Source organism: Sinocyclocheilus rhinocerous, unplaced genomic scaffold, assembly GCF_001515625.1.
Source record: "Sinocyclocheilus rhinocerous isolate Xijiao unplaced genomic scaffold, SAMN03320098_v1.1 scaffold662, whole genome shotgun sequence".
NCBI lineage: Eukaryota > Metazoa > Chordata > Actinopteri > Cypriniformes > Cyprinidae > Sinocyclocheilus > Sinocyclocheilus rhinocerous.
In genome coordinates this window covers 3,757,072-3,767,452 of record NW_015639782.1, presented here as the reverse complement: position 1 = coordinate 3,767,452, position 10,381 = coordinate 3,757,072, and the positions used below count along the sequence as shown (strand labels likewise).

Here is a 10,381-nt window from a genome sequence, read left to right as displayed (position 1 = left end):
AGCCTTGGTCTGACGCAAGAAGCAAGTCATTTGTAATTTTAACAAGTGCAGTTTCTGTGCTATGGTGGGGCCTGAAACCTGACTGAAATTCTTCATAGAGATCATTTTTTTAAAATTAAATAACTTATTAATTTACTGAGGGGTTAACGTGTTTTTCACTTTAAAATAATGGTCCAGATCACTAGTAGTTCCTTAGTAGCACTTTAGCTTTAAAGTGAAAAATACATTAGCCTCTCACTAATTACTCAAGCGTTACCTTGTCAGCCTGCAGGAACTACTAGTGATCTGGACCATTATTTTAAAGTGAAAAACACCTTAACCACTCAGTAATTACTAAGTAATTTAATAAGTTATTTAACATATTTTATATCTGACACATACATTTGTGTGAGGCACTAGTGATATTTTACCAGACACTGTAATCTGGAATATGCGGTTTTGTGCTTAACACAATATAAATGCAGTCGATGCCTTCATTAAGGATGTGAATTGTTTTTGTCAAGAGAACATCATTATTTATATTCAAGAAAAGTCCTCCCCAGCCTACTGTCACTAAAGGTATAGGTATTTTGGAGTTGGAGACATACTGAACTGACACAAACTAGAGCTCATAATTGTGAACTAATTCAATCACTTTGTTAATTTATTAACATTTTTAAATGAATTATTTTTATTATTATTCTATGTTTAAGTTTGAACATCCATCCTTTGGTAAGAGTAGTAGTCACAATTTCAACCTGTAGCCGACTTATTTGGGGGATATCATATTCATAAATTAGTTTCCACAAAGAACCCAATTGTTCACTTTTAAGACGTTTCTGTTGTGATTAGTAATTAATTGGTTATTCTTTATTAACTGGTCATGGTTCAGAAGTAGTTCTCAATGAGGATATTTTTATTTAATAATTATCAAATATCTAATAAGGAACTACCTTTGTCTAAATTTGCTACTACTTACTGCTTAGTTAATCTTGCTTCTCTATTAGTTAATAGTATTAAGTTAAGTGTTAATGTAGTACTACCTATTACTTCCTGCATAGTTATTTGTTAACAACGGACCATTATTCTAAAGTGTTACCAATTTATGTTACCTTCATCTGTCCTCTTTCCATTTTTGAGAACACCTTCACATCCGGCCCGGTCTTGTAATGGTCTCCTCCCCATCCATTTAGTATCACTCAGACAGTTTTATAATTACAGATCTGTGTGGCAGTGCAGCTCATACATGAGAGCGAAAATTGAAATGACTTCATACGTGCCTCATGACCTCATTTGTCATCACATGACTTACATTCACTCCAGCTTGCCATTTACATGCAGGTTGCTATAATATATCAGCTCAGCCAGCCTTAATACATGCACAGGTCTTTCTATTTTCTTTATCTTGTCCTACACTCTAAAAAATAAAGGCTCCAATAAGACCCAAAAAGGTTACAGCCTGATGTCATAGAAGAATTTTTTAAAGGGACAGTTCACTCTAAAATAAAAAATCTGGCATCATTTTCTCACCTTCATTTATTTACAAATATGTATGACTTTCTTCTTTAAAACACAAAAGAAGATATTTTAAAGAATGGTGGAAATCAAACAGTTCTGGTGACTATTAGCGTCCGTTATTAAAAAAAAAACACTGTGACATTTTCTTTTATGTTCCATAGAGGATAGAAAGTCATACAGGTTTGGAATGATATGAGTGACAATGACATAAAGGAACTATTCCTTTAAGTTGCACCAATAAATTCTCATTCAATAGTTCTTTAGAAAATCATCTACAATATGTACTGATGCTTTTTAAAGAACACGGAAACCAATATTCTGATCTTAAGAACCTATAATCTTAAAAAAAAAATCTTATAGCCAGGAAAATGGTTCTTATTAAGAATCCTAAGAACCATTATTGTATCTTTCTGTCCGCTTTCATCACAGACTTTAAATTCTCACCGACTCATGCACAGTTTGCTGTACTCACCTTTTTTACTTTCTCAGTTCAGTCTTTAGTCCAGTTGTGCACGGTAAAGGTGTGCTGGCTGTGAGGATGTGCAGATTCTGTGTCTGTCTCCCTCGCTCTATGTTCCCACTCTCTCTCTTTCTCTATTTTTTATTACTCGGTTGCTCTCATTTACCCTCTCATGGGCGGGATGTACTCCAGTGGTCAGTTTTCAGTGAAAGAAGAGAGCATTTCTTGTCTGCATGCCAACCTATGCAGACAATGCCTATATAGGCATTAGCGGGACTTGGTCTATGCCAGGCTCACCCCTGTGGGCGCTGAACCAAATGGAGTTCATAGTATATTTCTTGTATTAAAAACTGTCAGATCATCAGCTGTGTGATTTTTTTGACCATTTTATCTTATGATCTGCAGTGTTTCAAAGGGAAAAATAAATTAAATGTGATAATCTAGAGGTTAGTAATCTGCTTACATTCACTGGAATTTTGTAAGAACAGACTTTTGCTGAGAGATGGCTGAGGGAGGGTGAGGATTTAGTAAATATTTTATATTTAGATGTCCATTTCAATTGTGGACCTGACTCTTTTCTTTCCTTTTATAATAAGTGACACATATCCTGAATAAATAAACAATAAACCGTAATTAACGGCACTCAAATCTCTGCAGGGTGACCAAGAACTGAACTGGCCAATCAGGATTCATCAGGGAAGATGATGAAGAGACCACCCCCATATCCACATTTACTGACGAGAGGCAAGTGGGATTTTGCATCAGTGTAACCAAACAACCTCTTCCCTTATTTAAAATTAATCTCTGGACATGTCCACTGGACATTTTACTCATTACCCCTGAGAAGTTTTTCTCCATTATCATTTCCTTGTCTTTACTCATAACATTTCTTCTTTTATTTCTGTTATGTGCCTGCATATGCAACCTAAAAGGATTGCAAACACACACACACACACACACACACACACTAAACTCTTAAAACATCTTCAGACATATGACTTGCTTTTAGAGCAGACAGTTGGCTAAATGACATGTTGAATAATGTCATAGTTCCTAGCAATGCCAAAGGAAAAGGAATGTGCCTAGAGAGAATGAAATGAATAAAACACTGGTAAATAAAAAGGTGAGGAAATGAGGGCTGTGGGATTTCAGTACCAGTGCGCTGGTAGTGTGTGATGTTAAGCAGCTGGAAAAGGATGAGTGCAACAGATCTCTACCTTGGGCACACTATTGACACCTTCATTAGTGCTGCATGGGAGATGCCTGCACAGTATAGCTCATTTATGTTTCTCTCCAGTGAACAATTTAATTGACCGACACAGAGAAAAGCTTACATTTCAAAACATGCAAATGAACTGCAGTTTTTTCTCCTATTAGCAATATCAGTTTAATATAGAGAGCGATAAATACACACGTATAGGAAGCCCATTATATAGAATATATTACATAAAATCATATACCACAAAAAAATAAATATGTGTATATATTTATAACAAATGAATGATGCCTTTGTATATATATTATATATTTATATACTGGGCTTTCTTTGTTTTTCCTTGCAATCTTCTAAATTACTTATTAATTAATTACTTATTCACCCAATTATGTGTTTATAATCTGTTATTCTTTTTTTAAGCAGTGCAACCACCTGCATACAAATGCACTTTCTACACCCCACCCCCCTCCCTCGCTTCATTTACTTGTTTTTCTGCCCTGTATACACATCTGTATTCTCTACATACTAGCTGTTCCTATCCCTTAGGCTGTATGCAGGCCAGGTCACTGGAGTAAGAGACAGTAGCCTGACAACCTCAAGTCAAGGTTAAAAGAACATAATCTCATCCGTTTTGTTGACAGTTTAATCTATTATTTTCTCCCTGGTGAAATACTGCAATTCTCTGGGTCTCTCTCTTGTACTTTCAGTTCCTAGCAAATCCTTTCCATTTGTAATGGTTTATGTTGCATTACCCATGATGACTAATGACTAATGTCGTTGCAAAACTCCATATCAGTATAATGAGGCAGTGTATTGCCTCCTTAGGGCTTGTAGTGTGGTCTTGGCTTTGTTACGACCCCCTATTTTTGACTTAGCAATGTTATTCAATCATATAATATATTTGGGATTTGCAAAATTGCTCTTGTTAAAAGCCAATGATATCATAGTTTAATTAATGTGCAGATTTGTTGTCGCATGAATTCTAAACCCTCAAATACGGATGCATTTTTTTGCTTATTTTTTATTAATATATCCATATACTCATCTACTGTATGAGAAATGAAAGATTAGTAGTCATATAAATAATATACAATAAAATTAGTCATATTAGTTGCTGTGCATACAAATCTGTTTTTTTTAAATTTATTTATCTTTATTTCCAGTCACATTGCATATCTATTGTAAATCACCATCATGAGTGCAGCATGCATCTGCTTGACATCTCCAGTAGGAGAAGCACTATTTCCATAGGAAAGTCCTTTTCAGTCCCACTGTGGAGGCATGGGGGGGCACATCTTACCTTAGGCTAAGTAAGTGCACTGAGGATACCAGCCTGATCAGCATGCATCAGTGCATACATGCTTCTGGACTCATGACGTTAGATAATTTAAAGGTCAACAGGCATGGGTGAAGACATAAGAAGGTGTCTATTAAGAGTAAAATTATATTTCCATTGATATGTTCTACATTTTTAGCTATTTTTCTAGATCATTTTATGTAGTAAAAGCAATAAATGGTTAGTATTTTCCCATTCAGATGGTTTTCACATACAATACTTTGTTAAATAACAAACTGGCTGATTAAGTTTATCCCTCTTATTCGATATTCTCCTGATGGCTTCATAGGTTAATTTAATTAAAATTCATGCAAAGAGGTTTAAATTCCAGATCTACAAACACATTATGGTCCAATGAATCTTAATATCATTGACTTTATCCAGAGAATATTGATTCCACAAAAAAGGCCAGCGGCAGCAGACATACAACGAGGATATCGCACTGGCTTGCTGTATGTTTCACTTCAAACCAGCTGCAAAGATCAGATCAGATGATTAGATGAATATCAGGGGTTGAAGTTCCAACATCAGCCATAAGCCTGATACTCAAGGATGTGGTGATGCATCTGTGGGACATTGTATTTGCTTATGAAACATCTCAGCTGTTAGCTGTTGAAACTAATAAACAGCCATGATGTTTGAAACCAGCAGCCAGCAGAGTTGGGGCCAAATGCCTCTTAACACTCATGGAGTTTTGTTTTTGTCATGTTGACATGTCAAATATTTTAGGGGGAAATAACACAGAACAGTCCATTACACTAAAGTGTTTGTTGTCTCTCAACACTATTTTCACTAAATATTCTATATAAGCCCTGGTACATGTCAGTTCATTTAGAGCACGGTGCTCCTCAGATATATACAGAGGCTAGTTTCATTTGGAACAATCCAAAAGAATGGATGCTTTCATGTTGGGATGGAATTTGGACCACAGATGTGGAATAATTGTTGTCTTCTGTTTACATTTTTCTTCCTCTTGATGAACATCTTGTTGAATGCAATCAATGGATAATGGCTTCTTTCCCCTCTCATAAATCGGACTTCTTTTCCTTTAAGGACCAAGAGGAATAAAATTGTACCTTTTCTTGGCATGTGTGTTTTAACAGACTATTGTTTTTTTCCTGATTTAGTCAGTGTTCAGATTATATGGATTGCTTGTCTTTCTTAGAATCATTGTCTGGGTAAATTCATGGAACAACGATTCAGTTTGAATCAAAGCAGTTGAACTGAATCAAATATGTACAATTTAAACTGAATTTTGAAATTATATTATTATATTAATTATGTTATATAATTAATGTCTAGTCTTCATAATGTTAATTTTTTCAAAACTTTTCTATTTTTATTAAATACATTAATTAAAATACTTGTCCTATGTGTTTTAAAAAGCTTTTGCATGTTCAAATCTTTAGAAGTCAATTTTATTTTTATTAAATACATTAATAAAATACTTGTCCTATGTTTTTATAAAACTTTTGCATGTTCCAATCTTTAGATGTTGTAATATTTTAAATATAATTGTGTGTGTGTGTGTGTGTGTGAGAGAGAGAGAGAGAGAGAGAGAGAGTAATTAAATGAGTAAATGAGTATTTAATTGGCATAGTGTGTGTGTGTGTGTCTGAGTGAGAGAGAGAGAAAGAGAAAGAGAGATAGACCAAGCAGAAATGAGTATTTAAGTGGCATTCAAATTAATTAGGTCAAAGTACATTAATGTGACTTTGTAAGAGAAGGTTAGCTGTGCTTATGAGCTCCAATAATTCAAGGACGGCATCTTTATCCTTTGTCTCGTCATAGCATGCGTCTGAAGTGTGTAAGACTATTTACACGCAACAGTAACCTGGAACTGGATGGTCTTTTCTTCTGCCTGATTCAGTGAATCAGAGCTTCATCTCTCTGCCTGACATCTTCACGTTGAGTTTACTAAACATTGCTAATCAGTCAATACTGTTTAGCTAATAACAGTGCAGCGCGTGGTTGCTGTTTTGGTTTTGGCGTTGTAGTAGTTGGCAGCAGGGTACATTGCCCTTTAGGGGGGTTAGTCTCATCCAGTGCCCCTCATTTAAATACAATGTATTAACACAGAAAAATCAACAGCCATAAAGCTTGAAGCTTATCAGTTCTGTCATCACCTTTTAACAGTTCGATTTCAGTTCATCTGCCCCTTCCCCCGAAACACGTCATTGTCGTGATGTATTTGTTCATGTCTGTTTAGAGTTTACGCTATCAACACTGCACAGAACTAGCTGGAATGCACCCAATTTAATCTCATCCTTGACATAACCCTCTCCCACACTAACACTGCAAAGTCATACTATGAATTTTACCCTATTTTTGGTTGTTCTAAGGATTCATCAGCTTTAATGTTATGGCTTAAAGAATGAATAAGCATATTTGTTATCAGGATTTGACTAAATCCTAAGGCTAAGAGTGATAACCCTTACAAAACAGTACAATGGCTATACCATGGTAAATTGATGGTAAAATGTTTAAGCCCATGATGGGGCTTCTTTTTTTCTTTTTTTAATAGAAAAAGCTTTGGTTACTAATGTAACCTCGGTAAAGTTACTAATGTAAGGGAACGACCATTGCGTTGACACGCTTATGCCGGGGGAACTCCTGTTTACTCTAATACTGAAGCCTGATATTAAGTGGACAAAATCCGTGCCTGCAGTGCAGAGACATCCAAGTTATAAAACCTGGTGAAGGTAAACGTCTTAAGTGACAGGGGCTGCAAGTTGGCTAACTGGAGCGGCTTAAAGGGATGGCCCCGTAGGGCCCTGAGGACTTTTAGACAAGTCCCATGTTGGCACAGTATAAGGGCGAGGCAGATTCAATCTCCGAGCTCCCCTCAGATTCTTAACAACTAAGTTGTTTCTGCCAACTGATTGGCCAGCCATGAAAGAATTATTCACCGTGATAGCTGCCACATACACTTTGAGCGTGGAAGGGGTGTGCCCCTTATCCAGCAGCTCTTGTAGAAAGGATGTGGGACATGCCACAAGAGGACGAGTCCTTGTTCCGTGCTGCACACCAGTCAGAGAAGATTAAAGATGTCTTGTAGACTGAGCTCTAGCCTCCAAAATGGTATTAGTTACACTCGCGGGGAGCTGCAAAGACTCCCGTCGAGGGGCCAAACATGAAGGTTCCACAGCTCTGGCTGGGGATGCCAAATCATGCCCGTTGCTTGCGAGAGAAGGTCCTCCCTCAGTGGTATCGGCCAAGGGGCTACCGATAGCAGCTGAATCAACTCGGGGAACCACATCTGATTCCTCCAGAGTGGGGCCACCAGGAGGACTGAGCATCTGACTTGCCTGACCCGTCTAATGACCTGAGGAAGCAGGGCAACCGCGGGGAAGGCGTACAGGTGAGTGCTGGGCCAATTGTGGGCCAGGGCATCTCATTGTCTCAAAAAGTTGATTGGACAGTGAAAGTTGTCTTCTGAGGCAAAGAGGTCCACCTCTGCCCTCCCAAAGACAGACCAAATAATTTAAACCATTTGGAGATGTAGTCTCCATTCCCCTGGAGCTACCTTGTCCCTGGACAGCATGTCTGCCCCCTGGTTCAGTTTGCCCGGCACATGAACTGCTCTCAGTGACAGGAGTTTGCCTTATGCCCATAGAAGGTGTCGAGCCAACCTGTGAAGGGAGCGTGACCTGGGACCACCTTGGTGATTGATAAAGGCTACCACCGTCATGTTGTCCGAACGGACCAGGACATTGTGCCTTTTTAAGGCCAGCAGGAAGGTTTTTTTTTTTCGGGGCCAGGGACAGTCCGAATGGCAGGACTGTGTACTGATAGGCCACTCCCTTGAATGTGAATCTCAAGAACAGTCTGTGATGGGGGGCTATCTGGATGTGAAAGTAAGCATCTTTCAGATCCACTGAAAGAAACCAGTCCTCGGGACATACTTGCGCGAGGATCTGTTTCAAAGTTAACATCTTGAACGGCCGTCTCATAAGCTAGCAGTTCAGATGTCTGAGATCGAGAATGGGTCTGACCCCGCCATCTTTCTTGGGAACGAGGAAGTAGCATCTGTAAAATCCTGACTCTCTGTTCACTAGAGGAACTGTTTCCATAGCTTTCCTAGCCTGAGACTAGATGGCAAGTGATTCTAGTTTTCCGAATGGAAGTTTGCGGCAGGGGGACGGGGAACTGACATTCATGGTAATGAGGAGAAGAGAAATGCTCTTTTGAGTATGTTGGTCCGCTATCACAGCGGAAGTTTGCTTGGGCACGCACTGAGTGAGAAGGACGGGCCCAACTTGAATGGATCTTCCTTCGCTCAGTGTTAAGTGGAGGGATGGGGAGCGAGCGCAAACTTTCTTTGAGGGAGTTCCGGCCTCAGCGAGAATTGACCCTCTCCTCTTCCTCTCTGCATTCAGATCAGGACGGCTTCTGAGGCTCAACGTCACTCTGGGTCGGGGACCTTGGTGCTTCGGAAACGGGTAGCGTTTCACCATCCGGGGCCCAGGCTCAGGTTTAGGCTGAGGTGGCCCATCCATGGTAGGGCCAAAGAGTACCTTAGGAGAGATAGGCGAGTGTAAGAAGGCGACCTTGTCAGAGTCCCTGATCTCTGTCAAATTCAGCCAAAGGTGGCACTCCAGCACCACCAAATTGGCCATCGCCTTGCCGTTCGCCTGCGCAGTGGCCTTAGTAGTGCGCAGAGCCAGGTCAGTCGCTGTGCGCAGTTCTCTAAAGGCATCAGAACTCTGGCTGGACTCGTCCATGGTGCGGAGAAGTTTGGACTGGAACACTTGAAGCACCGCCATCTTGTGAAGCACTGAGCCAGTCTGGCCAACTGCGGAATAAGCCCTGTTTGCTAGGGCTGAGGTAGTCCTGCAGGGCTTAGATGGATGCACTGCATGGGCTTTCAGCCCCTGGGCCGATGAAGGGCACAGATGCGCAGTGATCACCTCTTCCAGAGGGGGGAGCTTTCGATAACCTCTTTTCTGCAGCCCCGTCAACAGTGGTGAGAGCGGTGGAAGTAGAGGGATTAACACGGGCTGAGTAGGGGGTGCGCCACGTCCTGGTGAGTTCCTCATGAACTTCCAGCAGGAACGGAGCGGGCCATTGGCGAGAGGAATGTTGACGGCATCCCTTCAGGTACCACTCATCAAGGAGGCCTTGATAGAACGTGGATCAGCTTGCTGTCCACACTGGGCCGTGTTGTCTGCATCAGAGGCGGGGTTTCACGGGGCCACTCTTCAGGATCCGAAGCTATTAATGACATGGAGTCATCCACGGGAGCTTCCTCCTCAGATGTGCTAAAAGAAATCAAGCTGCTCGCAGCCGACGAGGGGTGCTGATCCTGACATGCGAAGCACATCGGCGAATCAAAGCTTTGGGGGGAGGGTGAAGCACGCAGGGGCTGCGCTGGTGTGAGTTCACTCAAGCCCAGTGTTAAAACCCAGCTGCTCCGCTGTTTCGTTAAAGAAGGTGATCCACGAGCGGAGAAGGGCGAGACTCATGCTCTGGCAGTGAGAGCATGCCATCTCAGTGAGCGCAGCCTCGCGCAGCCCAGACAGGCGACGCACTCAGTGCGCCCATCTGCATCATGCAGGGGGCACCTTTACGGCGGCAAACAGCAGGCGGAGCTGAGCTTCTTCCTTCTTCGGCTTCTTGCTTGCAAAGTCAGCGAGATGATCTTCATCGCTGGAGGAGAAAAATTCGCTCAGAGCCGACTTATATAGTCGGCTACCCCACTTTTGGCGAGTTGAAGCGCCATTGCAGCAACACAAACATGAACAAATCAGGCTTCAGTTTCAGTATCAGGAGTTCCCTCCTATAAGTGTGTCAATGCAATGGGAGAGGTTTGTGGCTAATACTATTTAATATGCTTTAAATAGTAGGTCTGTTTAGCCCCCTACAGTTACCC

At 40.8% G+C, this 10,381-nt stretch overlaps 1 protein-coding gene across 1 annotated transcript in view; it reads right to left on the bottom strand.

The window, feature by feature from the left end:
• The window catches only part of LOC107752068 (gamma-aminobutyric acid receptor subunit pi-like), a 20,495-nt gene extending 10,947 nt beyond the window's left edge, over positions 1–9,548 (bottom strand). Inside the window, exon 1 of the mRNA XM_016567920.1 lies at positions 8,863–9,548. Coding sequence (XP_016423406.1) covers positions 8,863–9,548 — 686 coding nt within the window. The remainder of the gene's footprint in view (positions 1–8,862) is intronic.
• Positions 9,549–10,381: the final 833 nt, after the last annotated feature.